The sequence below is a fragment of the Mauremys reevesii genome, linkage group 3 (genome assembly GCF_016161935.1).
Source record: "Mauremys reevesii isolate NIE-2019 linkage group 3, ASM1616193v1, whole genome shotgun sequence".
Lineage (NCBI taxonomy): Eukaryota > Metazoa > Chordata > Testudines > Geoemydidae > Mauremys > Mauremys reevesii.
Genome location: NC_052625.1, coordinates 115,637,189 through 115,656,694, shown reverse-complemented (window position 1 = coordinate 115,656,694; position 19,506 = coordinate 115,637,189). Strand labels below are relative to the sequence as shown.

At 41.0% G+C, this 19,506-nt stretch overlaps 1 protein-coding gene across 5 annotated transcripts in view; it reads left to right on the top strand.

Annotated features, from left to right (window-relative positions):
- Positions 1 to 19,506, top strand: part of NCOA7 (nuclear receptor coactivator 7) — a 144,799-nt gene that overhangs the window by 107,085 nt on the left and 18,208 nt on the right. For all 5 annotated transcript variants that reach the window (XM_039529709.1, XM_039529711.1, XM_039529708.1 and 2 more), the window contains one exon: positions 12,508 to 12,655. In XM_039529709.1, coding sequence (XP_039385643.1) covers positions 12,508 to 12,655 — 148 coding nt within the window. The remainder of the gene's footprint in view (positions 1 to 12,507; positions 12,656 to 19,506) is intronic.

The following is a 19,506-nucleotide window of genomic DNA, read 5'->3' as shown; positions in this document are numbered from 1 at the left end:
ACTGCTTACCTGCATTTCACTGTATCAGTAACATCTAGCTTTCACTGATGGACAAAAGAACATAACTGGCTGTATTTGCTCATCAAACTTGTTGAAATAAGGCTTTAGTGCAGTCAATGACCTAAAGTCTCATTTCATATTGCTAAATGATCTTTGCAATGGTAGGGCTTTTTCAGACTTATGTTTTGAGAGGGATTTTTTCCAGCGGCTGCCGCTTTCCACATACAACGCTCCTACCCTCTTCCTCCCCTCGCCCCCCAGCATTCTGCAATTGTATTGCTATAATGGACTCGCATAATATGCAGAGCTGCTCAGTTAGTTTTATTGATGATCGAAAAATTGAGAGAGAACTATCCCACTGTTGCAAATATCAGTCAGGGGGTTTAAGCTGTAGTCATTTTTTAAAAATCATATTTCCCTAATCTTCCAATAGTTTCAGAATACAAAAAACAAAGATAAAATTAGCTATGTCTGATCCCCGGGTGCATTTTAGAAAGGAGTTAGTTAAGCAGAGCAGTGGTGTGGAACTTGCTGACTCAGAGATAAAGGTTTAATCCAGCTGGAATGTTGGTAGTAGTTAAATTTATAGTGGTTTGAGCTGTAGTTGAAGATAGCTTTTAATTCACTGGCTATGTGCAGAACCCAGTACTTGCTTCCAGTAGGGTCACAAAATTGTAGATTAAGAAAATTCTAGATTAAAATGTGAGCCAGCGCTTCAGAGGTTGAGTGATACTGTAACTTAATGCAAGGCCAGTATTGCTTTTTAGGTGGTGTATCTAATTTAATGTTGTATTAATAAAATGCTAAAGGTCTTTCTCTGGGTGCTTATTCTGTGTTCAAGGATAAATCTGAAATATATATTAACCTTAGCCATGCTTGAAAAATGACTTGCGGCCTTGTCATTGAGGAGTAGAAAATTCTTCTGGTGAGTGAAGTGGCCATGTATAATTAAGCTTTTTTTTTTTTTAAACTAATTTTCTAGCCCTTGTGATTACAAAGAAATCATTCTAAATGTGAACTGCTGCCACTGAGTCTGCAGGCTGACAGCTCCAATACCTCTGCTGCTGGTCTTTGTCAAAGAGCCTCACAGTGAAATCAACAAGACTGGTGACTTTCAGAGCTGCTATTCAAAACCTTGACAGTTTCACTGCTGTCCATAATCAGGTCTGTTTCACTGTGCTGTTCCTTGGGAAAGCTGTGAACAGCAGATCATGTAGGGCTGTTTTTGTTTCTTTCTGTAGATCAAAAAAAAGCATTTTCTAGTTATAAAACTTAAGGTGCTGATGAAATTATTTATTCCAAATGTACAAAAAAAAACCAAACCCAACCTATATAGGCTCAATAGCCACATACAAACCCTCTCAACCTGCCACCAGTGAAACCAAAGTCTCCCCCATGCAATCCAGTCATAGTAACCCAGGGGTGGCCAACCTGAGCTTGAGAAGGAGCCAGAATTTACCAATGTACATTGCCAAAGAGCCACAGTAATACGTCAGCAACCCCCACCAGCTCTCGCCCCCCTCCCCCCCTGCTCCCTGTGCCTCCCAACCACTGGCAGCCCTGCTGCAGCACCTCCCCCTTCCTCCCCGCACCTCCCAGTCAGCTGTTTTGTGGCGTGCAGGAGGCTCTGGGCGGGAGGAGCGAGGGCACGGCAGGCTCAGGGGAGGGGGCAGGAAGGGGTGGAGTGGGGGCAGGGCCTATGGCAGAGCCAGGGGTTGACCAGTGAGCACCTCCGGCACATTGGAAAGTTGGCGCCTGTAGCTTGAGCCCCGGAGTCGGTGCCTATACAAGGAGCCACATACTAACTACTGAAGAGCCGCATGTGGCTCCGGAGCCACAGGTTGGCCACCCCTGTAGTAGCCTGTGTGACATCTTAGTGTATCTTTTAAAAAAAAACAACAAACAACTGTAGCCAGAATGTGGCGAAATCAGTATCCATGCTCCCAGTCATTCTGTCCAGTGAAATTTCCCCCATAGTTTCAACTTTGAGTTCACCCCATCCTAAACTTCCATGTAGTACTGCTGTTAAACCACTGCTGTAATTAGCCCCACAGGTGCCTGCATTTCAGTGTTGCAGAGATAGTGGGGACTTAAACTGCCCCTCCTAGTGTAGTACTTGCTGTGTGCATACATAGTGCAGGCACCCAGGTCCTTCAGTCTGGTACGTTTCATGAGTGCTAAAGTCACATGCAAAAAGTTACTTCATGATTTTCAAATTCGGTATCATACCATCATATACCTGTCTGAATTAATCTGTTTTTCAGTGTTTTCTGTAAGCCACCTGAAACATCAGTCGTGGAGACACAAAAAATTTTATTCCTTAGTTTTAACTGTTTTAATAGCTTTTAATACAACTTTTAAAAAAAATATGTGCAGAACCCAGTATTTGCTTCCTGTGGGGTCGCAAAACTGTAACGAATCATGTATCCACCTTGTCTTCTGTCTTAATTCTTCTAGTGCATTCCTTCTCGTGCAATACATGACTTACAAATTACAGAAAGTCCCAAAAATACGTCTCCCCATTATCCCTGATGATGTAGTTGAGTTAATCGGTGACTCCAAGGCTGCTCTTTTGATTGCAAAATCGCAGCAGTCCTTGTCTCCAGCACGTAACTGGGAAGATGTAATCATTAAAGAAGTCTCAGCTGAAAAAGGTGCACTACATAAGGGAACTTCTTGCGCTGCTAACTGGCAGAGTAGCTCTAATGCTTTTGGACAGTGACTGAGAGTAACTTATTCGCTTGCTGGTAGACCTGACAATGGGTGTTGCTTACAGCGTTGGAGAGTAAGTATAAGTGGGCTTGAATTGTATGGCTTTATATTTTGCTGGAGCTAAGTGAATCTGTAGAATTACATTTCTGAATTGATTCTCAGTTGTTGTTGAGGATATTAGACTGTTTGGTGAGCTACTCTTAAAATTATTTATTTAAAGGCATTAAGAGAAAAAATATCTAGTGCTGGAAAATAAACACAACTGTAGAATGGTTTTTAGTTTAAGGTATGTATGGAAAGTGGTGAAAAAACAATGATGCACAGATTAAGGAAGATTAGTATGAAATGATTCAAGGTGAAACACACTATTCAATAATTTCTTCATTTTTGTTTTAAATTCTGCTTTGCAGGGACTGAAGTGCACATATCAGGCTTGAATCCAGAACTGCCAAATATACACTTACAAATTCAAAACACACATGTGCATGCTACATTAATTTTTTTTCTAATTACTACAATATTCAGGGTAGTTTCCATATTAAAAAGTAAACCTTGTCAGTTACCTGCAGTAGCCTTTCACCAGGCAAATGTATGGATTTATTTTTTGCCTTGTTATCAGCATCCAGGAATCAGGCGCTCTCTCATTGGCACTCACTTGTTATGTTTGATGCAGACAGTAGCTTCAGGAAAGAGAGGTAATAGGTTTTGGTGCTTGATGAATATGGGCAATTTCTGTTTCCAACACAGTTGATTTTAAAAGATGAGATTCTTGCTGGTTTGTCTTTTGTTTATGGGAACCCTGGCTGTAAACAAACTGTGACATTTTGTCAGTTGAGAGGAGATTAGTGGTTATTAAAGTTGGATCTCTTGCAAGAAATTTCAAAAAGTTGAATTCCATTCTAACTAGCAAAGGTCTAGAATCATACATGGTCCCATGTCAAATACACCAGGACTGTACATCATGGGTGGTGTGACAGGGAGCCGTTTGGATTTTGACATGACTCTGGACATTGGTGCTAGGGCCATCTGGAGAGGCTGACCCAAAATTTCCCTCCCTTTCCTATTATTCATATGATTAATGGAGCAGACTGGATAAAGTTAAGGATTGGACTCCTTGGGTGATGTCCAGTGCCCTTTGGAACTCCAGAGAGGCAAGATACCAAGTAAAAGATACAATAGGTTTGCAGTGTGTTCTAGTTATGCAGCCAGTGGGTGCCTTGGATGTTCACTTTCATATATCCTTTATAGATGCTAAAGCCAGAAAGGACCACTGTGACTGTCTAGTCTGACCTCCTATATAACACAAGCCATGAGACTTCCCTGAATGAACTCGTGTTTGAACTGGAGAATATCTTCAAGGAAAGCATCCAATCTTGATTTTAAAATTTCCAGTAATGGAGAATCTACCACAACCCTTAGAAAGTCCTTCCACTGTTAATTTTTTTTTTTAACCTTATTTCTAGTCTGAATTTATCTAGCTTCAACTTCCAGCCACTGGATCTTGTTATACACTGGATCTTGTCTGCTAGATTAAAGAGCCCTCTTTTATCAAATATCTGTTCCCTTATAGTCACACTTTAACCTTCTCTTTGATATGCTAAATAGATTGAACTTCTTCAGTCTCTCTCACTATATGGCATTTTTTTAACCCTTTTAATCATTCTTGTGGTTCTTCTCTGAACCCTCTCCAATATTTCAAAATCCAGTAGCAGTCACACCTGTGCAAATACAGAGGTAATAGAACATCCTTACTTGTACTTAATATTTCCTATTCCATGATCATGTTAGCCCTTTTAACCACAGCATTGCGCAGCAAGCTTGCATTCGGCTGATTATCCACCATTACACTGAAGTGTTTTTCAGTCACTGCTTCCCATGATAGAGTAGCCCATCCTGTAAGGCCTCGTCTTCACTACAGAGTTTTGTAGAAAAATATGCTGCTTTAATTAAAGCACTTTAATTAAACCACTGTTGCATGTCCACACTATGCTTCTTATGTCAGCAGAGCGTATCCATACTAATAGCTCTAGCATTGACACAGAGAGTAGTGCATTGTGAAAGCTATCCCACTGTGCAACTTGCTGCAGGGTGCTTTGGGAAGGGTTTGCAATGCCTCATGGGGCAGGTACAGTGTCACATGATGCAGGTTTCTCAATTGCATTGTTCCAAGGGCATCCTAGTAGATTGCAGCTGCTTTTCAACTGAAGGGGGGCGAAGGGGGGTGGGGGGAAAAGAGTATGTGACAGGTAGTGTGTATGTGGGGAGAGACAGAAACCAAGTGTGTAGACCTCCCCCATACACATCAGCCCCCGGCTTTGGACAATTCAGCAGTCTCTTCTACCATCCTTCCCGCAGCAGCAGCCCACTCTGCCTGCCTGCCTATGGTTCTGTGATTCTCCAGCTGCTGGGAGCAACATCCTCAGCAGCTCTGTGAGCTCTCCACACTGAGGAATGTCAAAGCTTCTTGGAGTTTTGAAAAGGGAGGCTTTGAAAAGGCTATGACTGCATAGCTAGATGGGGGCAGCCATCAGCTCCTGCCTCCCTCCCTGGCTCTGCACAGCACAGCAGTCCCTGCCGCCCCCGCCCCCAGCAGCAGACTGCCTGCTGCTGTGTTCCTAGTGCAGAGGGAGAGGATTCTGGAGGCATGCTCAGCTGTCAGAACTTCCTGGAGCTTTGAGAGGGGCACATGCCTGCAGGGCAGCTGAGTTCAAAACAGTGAGCAGAGCGGTTACGGCAGGCATTGTGGGATACTGGGGGAGGCCAGCTCTGGCGATATAACGAACGGCCGTGTCTACACCAGTGGTTCTTAACCTGCAGCCTACAAGCCACTTGTGGCCCAGTCAGCGCACGGATTTGGCCCACGTGACAGCCTCAGGGCCATACAGGTAGTATATCTATTGTGTGGATGCAGCCCACATAATACTTAGAAAGCTGTATATGCGGCCCACAATGATAAATAGGTTGAGAACCACTGGAGTATGCTGACATCTTGTTGCTTTAACTTTGCCGCAAAAAGCTCTGTCTCTCATCTGTATTTTGTCGCCAGGCATTGCAGTGTGAACGCCTCCACTGTTTTGTTGCCAAAAGCTGCCTTATGCTGACAAAACTCTGCAGTGTAGACAAGGCCTAAGTATGGTCTGCATCTTCGTTCTTGGATGTATGACCTTACATTTAGGCCATGGCTACGCTACCACTTACGTCAGCAAAACTTATGTCGCTAAGGGGTATGGAAGCCCCTCCCACCCCACCCAAACCGGCAATATAAGTTATGTCGACATAAGTGATGGTGTGCACAGCGCTATGTCGGCTGGAGAGCTTCTCCCGCCAACATAGTTACTGCCACTCGTTGGGGGTGGTTTAATTATGTCAACAGGAAAGCTCTCCCCTGTCAGCATAGACCGGGTACACCAGAGATTTTACAGCGGTGCAGCTGCATTGGTACAGCGGTGCCACTATAAGCTCTCTAGTGTAGACATTGCCTTAGTTATACTGTAATACATATTATTTGCTTGTGCCCAGCTTACCAAGCAAGACGGACCACCCTGTATCAGTGACCTCTCTTCTTCCTTATTTACTGCTCCCCAATCTTTGTCATTTACAAATTTCATCAGTGATGGATTTTATTAGATCTGGTCAAAAATTTTCCAACGCAGTGTTTTTCTTCTTAGAAAGTGCTGATTCATGGAAAACTAAACATTCTGTGGGGATGTGTTGTTGTCAATGAAATTTGCTTTCAGGAAAAAAAAATTGAAACAAAGCATTTTGTTAAGGCCAAATGTTCTGTTCTGAAAAGGTGAAATGTAATACTTTGATTTTTCATTTAAAAACTCCTTTTAGTTTTGAAATGTCTAATATTTTATTAATCAATTACAGTACCAGTTCCCAAATAATTAGAATAACAATGACAGATGGTCAGTTAGAATACCACCAAACCAATTTATACCAATTATTTATTTCAAAAACCAGTCACCAAGTTCTCAAATAAAAATATAAAAGAAAATATAATAAAAAGAAAATTAAATATTTTAAAAAATCAAAATAGGCCATTTTGATTAACCCAACTGATTTTTTTGTAAGAAAGTTTATAATTTCATCTTCATTGTGATTCTGAACTAATTTTTCTTCTTTTTTTTTTTAAATTTTGGAGTTTCCCACATTTCTGAATTTCAACCAGCTCTAGATTTTATATTTACTTCCAGATCATTGCTAAAATATTAAATCGCATAGGACTAAGAATTGATTCCTGGAGGAACCAATTATAAATGCACCTGCTCAATGACTGTCCCTATTTACAATTATATTTTGAGACCTATCAGTTAGCCAGTTTTTAATTAATTGAATATGTGCTTGTTGATTTTTGATTAAGAAACTAGAACAATACATCATGTTGTGCAGTACTAGGTCAAATGCCGTTCAGAAATCCAAGTATATAACATCAGGCTATTAATTTAAATTAATTATCAAAAATCTTATAAAAAATTATACCAAGTTAGTTTGAGATATTTTTCTATAAACCTAAGCTGATCCGCATTAATTCAATTACCCTTCTTTATTAATTGAGTCCCATATCAGCCATTCCATTATTTTTCCCAGGATTGAAGTCGGGGATATTACGTGGGTTGTCCTGTTTCCCCCCTTTTAAATATTGGCATAACATCAGCTTTTCTTCCAGTTTTCTGGAACCTCCCCCAGTGTTCCAAGACCTATTTAAAAAGTACTACTCAGGCAGCTCTTTTAAAACTCTTGGATGCAAGTTATCTGGATCTCTTGATTTAAAGATGTTTAACTTCAGTAGCTACTGTGTAACATGCCCTTAAGTTACTTATGTAGAGTTATTTAATCATCCTCATATGATATGAAAACATTAGCTTTTTTACCAAATACAGAACACAGATATTTTTGAATACTTCTGCCTTGCTGCATTATTAGTGACAGTTCTACATAATGGACCAGTACCATTGTCAGGATTCCTTTCGTTCTTGTATGCCTCTCCTTATTGTCCTTAATTCTGCTGGCATGGATTTTGTCTTGTGTCCTTTTGCTTCCTTATCAATTTCCTACAGTTTCTCACCTCTAATGTATATTCACTGCTATCAGTTTCCCTTTTTTTCCATTTGTTATATATTTATTTTTATTGCTGCGTTCAGTTCCCCTCTAAGCAAGGGTATGGGTCGGGGGTTGGTTTTTTTTTTTTTTTTTTTTTTTGTTTAACCAGCATAGCCTTCTTTCTTGGGTTTTTTGCCTTTAGGACATCTAGTAAAACATTCTTGAACAGTTCCCAATTATCACTAACATTTTTCTGTTCTTTCTCCTAGCTGATCTGACTTATAATTTTCATCTTTGTGAAATGGCCCTTGTAAAGGACTAACTATGTATATTACTGGCTCGGACTCTATCTCTGTGGACATACAAATGTAATCCAGTCACAGTTGCATGCATCTAGGCAACCCTTAACTTTTAGTTCTGTGATCATGTCCTCTTTATCTGCAAAATTAGGTCTAAGATAGGATTTCCCCATGTTGGATGCCACACTTTTTGAATTAGGAAATTGTCAGTTATAATTTTTAGAAAATAAGAACTGCGAATTCCTCCATTTTGACATTTATAATGCACTGAAGCAGAGGTGATGTGTTGTATATCACTTCTTCAGTTACCTTCAAAAGGGACATCATTTCATCCTTTGAACAACTGACCTCCTTTTCTTGTATGACCGCCTAATACAAAGACCTTGCTTTGAAAAGCAGATGACTGAATTAGACAGTAAAACTGGCCTTAGTCAAAATAAAAAAACCTCTCCACAGTTGCCTGCCTCTTAAATAGGTCAGTGATGCAAAACTTTTCTTGCACCGTGGTACAAGGACTGCACCTAATTTACATGAAATGTACATGGGATTTTAGCGAATGCTAACCACACAGTTTTATAAGTAGACAGTGCTGTAAGCATACATAGTAGTTTTTCAGTACATGCACAGTATAATGTTTTAAGAAACTGGTATTAATGGCTCGTACTGGTTCTCTCAGTCCATCCTCTTGTCTGGCTTTGTTTTTGAGGTTGTCACATACATTATAGAATCTGGTTTGGGTCTATAGTGTGTGAATTTGTTTAGCTCTCATAGAATTTTTTTTTCACAAACATAAATACTTTCAAACATGCTTTCACAACAGTAGCTCTCTGCATATTAGTCCCTTCACAGGGATTAGTAGAAATTTAGCTAGCTTCCCAAACTTTGGATCAGAGTATTGCACGTCAGACATGTCTAGCTCAACTGTGACTGTTTTCTACAGGTTAAGCTAAAAATGAGTCTGTAAGGAACTTGGACATTTTGTTGTCCCTTTAGAAATTTTAAAACTGTTGATCAAATGAATGTGGAAACTTTCTGATCCATTCAGCATAGGGATCATTGTTACATTCCTGTTTCTTGAGCAAGTCAGGAGTGGGAAAGATCCTTCTGCTGAAGTTGTCCATGGGAAAAAATCTTGCAACTAGAAATAAAAGCCTTATCTCCTCCCCCATTATGACAGCCACAAGCTCCTCTCCACAGCTTGATATTTTTATAAGCATGCAGATTTTGTTAACTGTTTGAGTTAGTCAAGTGGCTTCAGATTTGCAGAGTAGAGTCCTCAATAGCTAGAGAATAAGCCTTCCATAAGCTCCCCTCGCTGTTTACGGTTGATCATCCCCAGATTTGCTCAGCCTGTGTAGTGCACATAACTTTTATTTTCCACTCCCTTTTTTGCATAGCTAATTTCTGTTATCCAACCACTTTGGAGAAGCACGTTAGCTAAATAGTTCTGCTGTGGTGATGAGCAGTGAAATAGTTAATAATGGACATTGTAAATTGCCATTAAACTTCAGAGTTAAACTCCCCTCCACACACACCCTTCTTACCTGCCCCCATGCATTGCATACACCTCTGGGCTACTGTTACAGGCTGTCCACAGACTCTGAAAGATTACACTGGATTTGGCCTTGCCTTTGGAATGTTGTTCTTTGCAACCAGAGTCACTTTTTACAAAATTTTAAAATGAGAACTTAAATTCACTAAAAACAGAAGGGCCTCCAGTGGAACGTGGATTTGTGCAGCTGGTATCTGTGCTGACAGGGAGAACAAAAGAGGAGTAAGCTTGTTCCCCCTCTGGAGATAGGGAAAGGAAGTGTCTGTGATGTAGCAAAAACCCACCTCTCATTCTGCTTTGGGTGTGGGGAGTTGCAGCCAAATCTCTGGGTCCAAAGTGAGCCAGCGGCCCAAGATGTAGCTGAGATCTGGGAGAGCATTTGCAGCCAACTATCGGTGTCCCTTTTTATAGGTATAATTTTTTTATTAAACACAAAATGCTAGTTGGGGACTAATCTGTCTAGAATTTGGGGGTTGATAATTTAAGTGATTAAAGGCTAGATTCTGACCAGTGTAATTCCACTGTCTTAAATGCAGTTACTCTGGATTTACACTGGACTAGCCATCAGCAGAATTTGACTCTTAAGAAAATGTCTACACTGCAATTAAACACCCGTCGCTGACCCTGGTCAGCTGGGTCAGGCAGTGGGATTATCAAATTGCAGTGTAGAAGTTCAGGCTGGAGCCCAGGCTCTGGGAGCCTCCCTCCTCGCAGGGTCTCAGGGCTTGGCTCTGAGACCCCACAAGGGGGGAGGGTCCCTGAGCCAGGCTCCAGCCTGAGCTCAAACATCTACACTGCAGTTTTATAGCCCTGCAGCCTAAGCCCCTGAGTCAACTGACCTACCCCGACCACAGGTGTTTTATTGCAGTGTTCACACTTTAGGATGAAATTAATGATGTTGCTTATTTGGTGTTTTATAAAAAATGTTCAAGATCAGTCATGCATACATCATAAATCCTAAAATGATTTGTAATGTAAAACGAATCTTCTAGGTAGGCTTGGATGGATTAGATTTGTATTGGTAAATGTTGATAAATATTGATTTCACCATACACACAAATCGATGAAAAAATATTTCCTTTGATGATTGAAATTTATAGCTAGGCAAAGTAAGACTGTTGGGGGAAAAACAGTGATTTAGACTATTTAATTAGGCTTGTTACAAATGGATTAGCAAGTGATTAGTAAAAACAAGTATTTATTGATTTTAAGGATATTTACTTTGTATATTTTTGACACATGATGTTAACTGTTTATACACAAATTGTCTATAAAACTTTAAAGTTTTAAATCTCAATGTCTCTGTCATACAATAATTGTCTGACAACTCTGCAACTGTGAAATTTCAGTTGATAAAAATAAAAAAAGCTTAAAAATAAACATCAATATCTATCAAAATAATATATATGAAGTGCATGTACATCTGAATGAATCTCATGCCCACCCGTGACCCATTTTAAGTGGTTAGCAGGTAACGGTTTAAAGATCTGACACGCTGATACAGATTTTCGTTTGCTTTCCATTTTAGAGTATGTTTCAGAACACCAGGAAGGAATCAAGTTTTAAGAAAACAAAAACAGGAGAAAGCATGAAGTTGGGTGTATGCACTGCAAATGGTGTGGCCCAATTATTAAATGTAAATATTTATAGGGCTAATAGTATTAAGTCTACAACAGTACATTGTTCGTTCTAATGAAAATTTTTAATTGGGGATTAGAAATCTATTTCCTTAAACTCAGGTGGCATTGAGTTTTGAGTTCTGTTTTAGTTCTGTAGCAAACCATATTGAATTCCATTCATTAAAGCATTAATCTACTGAATACTTCCCCCCCACACACACATGTTCTTCCGTCCACAAAAATATACCCCAATATTTACCCAGAAGAATTATTAATATTTTTTTCCTCCAATTTTTGTTGTTGTTGTAGTAATAACTTCTGATAAATTCCCAGGAAAAAATAATAAAATAGAGCCCTTCATCTTTGGTTTTTATCTGTCTGTCAAGGAGTAATCAAAACTGCTGGTAAAATATCTTGTTAGTTGACAATATTCCTATGTAGTATAATTATTTATAACTTCATAGGTATGTTCTCTAGTTAGGACTTTAACTTTCACCAGTAGGTAAAGGCCTCTGGCAAGTGGTACCCCTACTGACAGGAAAGTATTAGTGAGAGGGTGTGTTCTAATTGCACTATTTCTAGCACTATCACAACAAAATAATTTTGGTGTAAATAGGTCACTGAATAACTTGCTCATTTTTATACACTGCAATAATTTTTTCAGGCGTGTTTAATAAATAGCAAAGGAAGATGGTGATGAGCTAGCTCTCTACCTACCTCGGGATGCTGTTGTTATACTGTCAGTTTCAGAAAACCAGCAACAACTGATCATTTCCACTGTGATAAAAGGAGGAAGGGCAGTGTTGTTGTTAAGTCTTTCTAACGAAAAAAATAACGCTATAGCTCAACCATAAGTAAGGAGCTTGATGTGGGAATTATTGGGTGAAAAGTTCTTTGGCCAGTGTTTTACATAGGAGGTCATACTGAATGATCATCATGATTGATTCCTTCTGGCCTTAAATTCTGTGAAGACTGGGACGTGCAAGTTCTGTCTTTGACTCTGACACACAAGTTTTGTGTAACGTTGGGCAAGCCACTTGGCTTCTCTATACCTCAGTTTCCTCATGTGTAAAATGTGGGAAAAACACAAAGGTGACATGAGCTGAAATTTTAAAATGCTGTACGGAGCTGTAGATGTGCAATGCATTAATTTGAGTGTGAAACAGATAGACAAAAACTTGAATTGTTGTTCATTCTTTGCCACTGAGTGACATTTGCATACCATATGTCAATTCTGTGGAAAACTGAATACCATGTCTCCTCTTGTTTTGTTTCACAGGGTAGATCATCTGTATACATTTTTTGTTCAGTGGTCACCAGAAGTATATGGAAAAGATGCCAAAGAGCAAGGTTTTGTAGTGGTGGAAAAGGAAGAGCTTGATATGATAGACAACTTCTTCAGTGAGCCATCAACTAAAAGCTGGGAGGTAAGTGTCTTCTATTTTTTCAGAGATGCAAGAATGATACAGGGAATGTGCATCATCCACTGAGAATCTAAATACACACTCTTTTAATTTTTCTAACATTCTGGTACTTTATTTACTGATAGGACACTTACTCCTTGTATTATGGTGTCCTCAGGCTTTGTGGCTGTCCAACATACCTACTCTCATCCCTACAGCTCTCCTTTCCCATCATCCTCTAGTGATCAAGGTAGTGGCCAGGCAAGGAACTTTCTGATTCCAGCAGAATCAATAGAATGTATAATAGTTGCAGTAAGTATTTGCATAACAAGTTTTTAAACCATATTTCATAGCCTTTTAGAGAGAACATTTTTTTTGAAACTTTACAAATGTTACAATAGTTGCAGGTGTTGCAAAAAAGGCACTTATAGGTCAGCTTCAGTGAAGTTCCAAGGAGAAGAATATCATTTAGTATAGTGCTTGCTTGAGCATCTGTTTTACATCATTAATGAATACTTTTACAGCATTGCTGATGTATCTCTGGTCTGTGGATTGTACTTGCATGTGTGAAAGGCCAAACATTTCACAATGTTTGTATGAAAAAGAATAAGGAAGATAAGGTATTAAAGTTTTAGTGTTCTGGGCGAAAGCTTTGTGCTGAATAGATAACTGTGAAGCGTAAGTGAACTTTATTTTGAGTGTTGCATTACTGGAACAGAGTTAAGGAGGTCTGAGTGCTGGTCTTTGGGACATGGCTTTTGTTCAACAGACTTTGTGGATTTGGTGCTAAGGCAGGGGTGGGCAAACTTTTTGGCCTGAGGGCCACATCTGGGTGGGGAAATTGCATGCAAGGCCATGAATGTAGGGCTGTGGAAGGGGGTGTGGTGTGCAGGAAGGGGCCCAGGGCAGGAGGTTGGGGTGCAGGAAGGGTGTGGGTGTGGCAGGGGGTTGGGGTGGGAGGGGTGTGGCAGGGGGTTGGGGTGTGGGAGGGGACTCAGGGTAGGGGGTTGGGGTATAGGGTGCAGGAGGGGTTCAGAGGTGCCAGCTCTGGCCCGTCACCGCTTACCTGAAGGAGCTCCGGGGTGGCAGTGAGGCTAAGACAGGCTCCCTGCCTGCCCTGGCCCCGCACCACTCCTGGAAGCGGCCGGCACCACGTCCCTGCGGTCCCTGGGGAAGTGAGGGGCAGAGGGCTCTGCGCGCTGCCCTCGCTGCGGGAATCTCCTCCAAAGCTCCCATTGGCCATGGTTCCCCGTTCCCGGCCAATGGAAGCTGCGGGGAGCGGTGCCTGCAGCTGAGGGCAACGCACGGAGCCCTCTGCCCCCCTCTCCCCCAGGGACTGCAAGGACATGCTGGCTGCTTCCGGGAGTGGCGCGGGGCCCGCGGCGCCATGGAGGTGGCCATAGTTTGCGCACCTCTGTGCTAAGGGTAGAACTTGTTGTAATATTAGCTTCTGATTCTCATCATTGTAACCGTAAGAACACCTCAGTGTCAGTTGGCAAAGAGTTCACTGCACTGTAACAATGACACCTAACAAGCCTGACAAACTACATCTTGTACACTGCTTTCATCTGTTTATCCATAAATGATGTCATGTAGGATCTTTAATAAAAGCCACTGATCATTACTATCATTGTGAAATGTATGTACAGATACTACATAAAAAGTTTTATATGTATAAAAAAATTCTGTTCCTAAAGTCTCTGAATCAAGGCAGGCCTTAAAAATGTGTTTCTGCCAGGCCAGGGATGTATATTTACCTGCCTGCCTCAGTTCATGTGTAAGTTAAGCATTGCAAGCCAACACAATGGAAGTCAACATGAAGATGTGAATTCAGCATGAAGTCACAGCAGGGAATAGACTTTATCAGATCACCCTGACTCTAAGTACAAAAAATGGGATGTGAGCACATGAGGCGGCAAAAGGACGTCTCCTTATCCTGCACCTTAGGAAATAATCAGGCAATGTGATTAACTAGAGAAATGGCCTGAAATAAATAGGATGAGATCCAATAAGGACAAATGCAAAGTACTACACTTAGGAAGGAATAATCAATTGCACATGTACAAAATGGGAAATGACTGCCTAGGAAGGAGTACTTCAGAAAAGGATCTGGAGGTTATAGTGGATCACAAACTAAATATGAGTCAACAATGTAAAATTGTTGCTCCTTATTTATTTATTTATTGCGGGGGGGGAGGGAAGACACATCATTCTGGGATGTATTAGCAGGAGTGTTGTAAGCAAGAACCAAGAAGTAATTCTTCCACTCTACTCTGTGCTGATAAGGCTTCAGCTGCAGAGCTTTGTCCAGTTCTGGGCACCAAACTTCAGGAAAGATGTGGACAAATTGAAAAAAGTCCAGAGGGGGCAACAAAAATGATAAAAGGTCTAGAAAACATGACCTACAAGGAAAGATTGAAAAAAATGGGTTTGTTTAGTCTGGGTCACATTCAGCTGTGTTCTAGAATTAACAGAAGCTGGGGATGGCAGACTTCGATAATCATGGAGGAACACTGAACGGGGGGTAGGGTGTATTCTATAGGCTCCAAGGAGAAGAGGTTCCAGGCTCTGATATTCAGGCTACTTTGAAAACCAGCAGATCTCCTAAGCTCCAGTCAAGCAAGACTCCTCCTCTTGCTTCTGGGGGAAGCCTGCACCAAAATAATAAAATTCTGCACCATAAAATTAAAAATTCTGTGCACGATATTTTAAAATTCTACAAAATTCCACACATTGTGTCAAAATAATGCAATATAATCATGCCAGTTTCAATTACTTTGGCAATTTATTTAAACTACAATTCAATGGATGGAGAACCCCCCACCCCTTTGTCTAATAGTAATATAGCTAGGTTTGACCCTTTATTTCTAGTTATTAGTCAACAAATATATGCAGCCATATGCTCAGTGTTATATCACAGGCAACTGAAGAGCAAGTAAGGGCTGGGGTATCAAACTCACAATTTATATTGGCTACTGACCATCTCCAGAAAGGTAAGTACCGAACAGTTCATGGAGCACATTTTGATAGGAAGTTTTTTCAGTCCAAAAATTTAGACCAGTTCTAATCACTAACGCACCATAAGCATTTATACAGCCATATTGTCCTTTACACCACTCGGGCAATGTAAAGGAACCTTAAAACTTCTACATCTGTTTTATGCTCCTGGAGGAATTCACAAAGACAATGGGAACAATTCAGTAAGCAGGAAGGCTGCTACATTCTGCTCTGCCCCACACCACCCTCCTCAGAAACACCCCAAAGCCCTGTCTCTCCACGCCAAGCGTGCCACAATAGCGAGCAAGAGGGACAGAGTGTCTCTCTCCCTCTCACACACATGACTGCCCAGCCCCCGCCCTGCACATCCCCTCCTCCGTCCTAGTGGTGAGTTACGTCTCTACCAGCTGCCCCAGGTGCCTGAACCAACCTGCCTGTGTTGCTGTGGGGGCACATAGCTCAGTGGTTTGAGCATTGGCCTGCTAAACCCAGGGTTGTGAGTTCAATCCTTGAGGAGGCCACTTAGGGATCAGGGGCAAAATCAGTAGTGAAGGCAGGGGGCTGGACTCACTGACCTTTCAGGGTCCCTTCCAGCTCTATGAGATAGGTATATCTCCATATATTATATTAATGACTGCTCTTGTAGGCTTCCATTTGCTTCCCCATCAGAAGTCATTTTTCTGCAGGGAAGCAAAGAAATCTGCAGGGGACATGAATTCTGTGCATGCACAATGATGCAGAATTCCCCCAGGAGTATCCTCTGTACACCTAGCAGTGGGAGAAACGGGCACTAGGGATAGGGAAAGAAGCAAGTCAAGGAAAGGGGCTGGCTGGAGAATGGGAATGAGTCTGCAGCTTGGTAATGAGAACCAGCTGGAGTCTGGAATCAGAGAGCTAGGAGTGGTTGGGAAACCAAGGCCAGAGACGATTTGTGGGATCTGGGAACGAGATTGTCTGAGAAGCAGAACCATATAGCTAGTGAGCAATCTCCGGGGGGGCGGGGAATCTTTGCATTCTCAGCAAAGCTTTCACCAACATTCAAGTTTTCACTAGATAGTATACAGAAATTTTCTTGAAGCAGAAGCCTGACATGAGATGAAATAAGAAATTAACAAAAAATAAATACAACAAATTCCAAACAAAACATTATGTTAATTTGCAAGTACATACCAGCTTATGAGATTCAATTCAGGATCAGCCCCTATGTAACATCACAGCCCTGAGATATATTTATCATGAAAACTATCTTAAGTTCATCATCAAAAGCTAAGATTTAGGAGATAGTGAATGACAATAATGGAAACAGGTTATATAAAAAACAAAATCCATACATGCTTTCTAGAGACTGAACTTGGTTAACCTGTTTAAGTTATCTGTCTAAAAGCAGTCTCTTCTCACCTAAAATGTCTTTTATAGTGCTCCCAACCAGGAAGGCTTGGGATCCTTTTTTCATGAATGTAACCAAAGAATCATAGAAATGTAGGACTGGAAAGGACCTACTCCAGACCCCAGCACTAAGGCAGGACTTAGTATTATCCTTCCAGTCCATCCTGACAAGTGTTTGTCAAACCTGTTCTTAAAAAATCTCCAATGACAGAGATTCCACAGCCTCCCTAGGTAATTTAGTCCAGTGTTTAGGAAATGTTTCTTAATATCTAATGTAAGTCTCCCTTCCTGCAATTTAAGACCGTTCCTGCTTGTCCTGTCCTCAGTGGCTAAGGAGAACAATTTATCACCCTTCTCTTTTGAACAATCTTTTACATACTTGATGACTGTGCCCTCAGTCTTCTCTTCTCATAAGAACATAAGAAAGGCCGTACCGGGTCAGACCAAAGGTCCATCTAGCCCAGTAGCTGTCTACCGACAGTGGCCAATGCCAGGTGCCCCAGAGGGAGTGAATCTAACAGGCAATGATCAAGTGATCTCTCTCCTGCCATCCATCTCCATCCTCTGATGAACAGAGGCTAGGGACACCATTCTTACCCATTCTGGCTAATAGCCATTTATGGACTTAGCCACCATGAATTTATCCAGTCCCCTATTAAACCATGTTATAGTCCTAGCCTTCACAACCTCCTCAGGTAAGGAGTTCCACAAGTTGACTGTGCGCTGCGTGAAGAAGAACTTCCTTTTATTTGTTTTAAACCTGCTGCCTATTAATTTCATTTGGTGACCCCTAGTTCTTGTATTATGGGAATAAGTAAATAACTTTTCCTTATCCACTTTCTCAACATCAATCATGATTTTATATACCTCTATCATGTTCCCCCTTAGTCTTCTCTTTTCCAAGCTGAAGAGTCCTAGCCTCTTTAATCTTTCCTCGTATGGGACCCTCTCTAAACCCCTAATCATTTTAGTTGCCCTTTTCTGAACCTTTTCTAGTGCTAGAATATCTTTTTTTGAGGTGAGGAGACCACATCTGTACACAGTATTCGAGATGTGGGTGTACCATGGATTTATATAAGGGCAATAATATATTCTCAGTCTTATTCTCTATCCCCTTTTTAATGATTCCTAACATCCTGTTTGCTTTTTTGACTGCCTCTGCACACTGCGTGGACATCTTCAGAGAACTATCCACGATGACGCCAAGATCTTTTCCCTGACTCGTTGTAGCTAAATTAGCCCCCATCATGTTGTATGTATAGTTGGGGTTATTTTTTCCAATGTGCATTACTTTACATTTATCCACATTAAATTTCATTTGCCATTTTGTTGCCCAATCACTTAGTTTTGTGAGATCTTTTTGAAGGTCTTCACAATCTGCTTTGGTCTTAACTATCTTCAGAAGTTTAATATCATCTGCAAACTTGGCCACCTCACTGTTTACCCCTTTCTCCAGATCATTTATGAATAAATTGAATAGGATTAGTCCGAGGACTGACCCTTGGGGAACACCCTCTCCATTCTGAGAATTTACCATTAATTCCTACCCTTTGTTCCCTGTCCTTTAACCAGTTCTCAAACCATGAAAGGACCTTCCCTTTTATCCCATGACAGCTTAATTTACGTAAGAGCCTTTGGTGAGGGACCTTGTCAAAGGCTTTCTGGAAATCCAAGTACACTATGTCCACCGGATCCCCCTTGTCCACATGTTTGTTGACCCCTTCAAAGAATTCTAATAGATTAGTAAGACACGATTTCCCTTTACAGAAACCATGTTGACTATTGCTCAAGAGTTTGTTTTTCTATGTGTCTGACAATTTTATTCTTTACTATTGTTTCAACTAATTTGCCCAGTACCGATGTTAGACTTACCGGTCTGTAATTGCCAGGATCACTCCTAGAGCCCTTTTTAAATATTGGCATTACATTAGCTAACTTCCAGTCATTGGGTACCGAAGCCGATTTAAAGGACAGGTTACAAACCTTAGTTAATAGTTCCGCAACTTCACATTTGAGTTCTTTCAGAACTCTTGGGTGAATGCCATCTGGTCCTGGTGACTTGTTAATGTTGAGTTTATCAATTAATTCCAAAACCTCCTCTAGTGACACTTCAATCTGTGACAGTTCCTCAGATTTGTCACCTACAAAAGCCAGCTCAGGTTTGGGAATCTCCCTAACATCCTCAGCCGTGAAGACTGAAGCAAAGAATCCATTTAGTTTCTCCGCAATGACTTTATCATCTTTAAGCGCTCCTTTTGTATTTTGATCATCAAGGGGCCCACTGGTTGTTTAGCAGGCTTCCTGCTTCTGATGTACTTAAAAAACATTTTGTTATTACCTTTGGAGTTTTTGGCTAGCCGTTCTTCAAACTCCTCTTTGGCTTTTCTTATTACACTCTTGCACTTAAGTTGGCAGTGTTTGTGCTCCTTTCTATTTGCCTCACTAGGATTTGACTTCCACTTTTTAAAGGAAGTATTTTTATCTCTCACCGC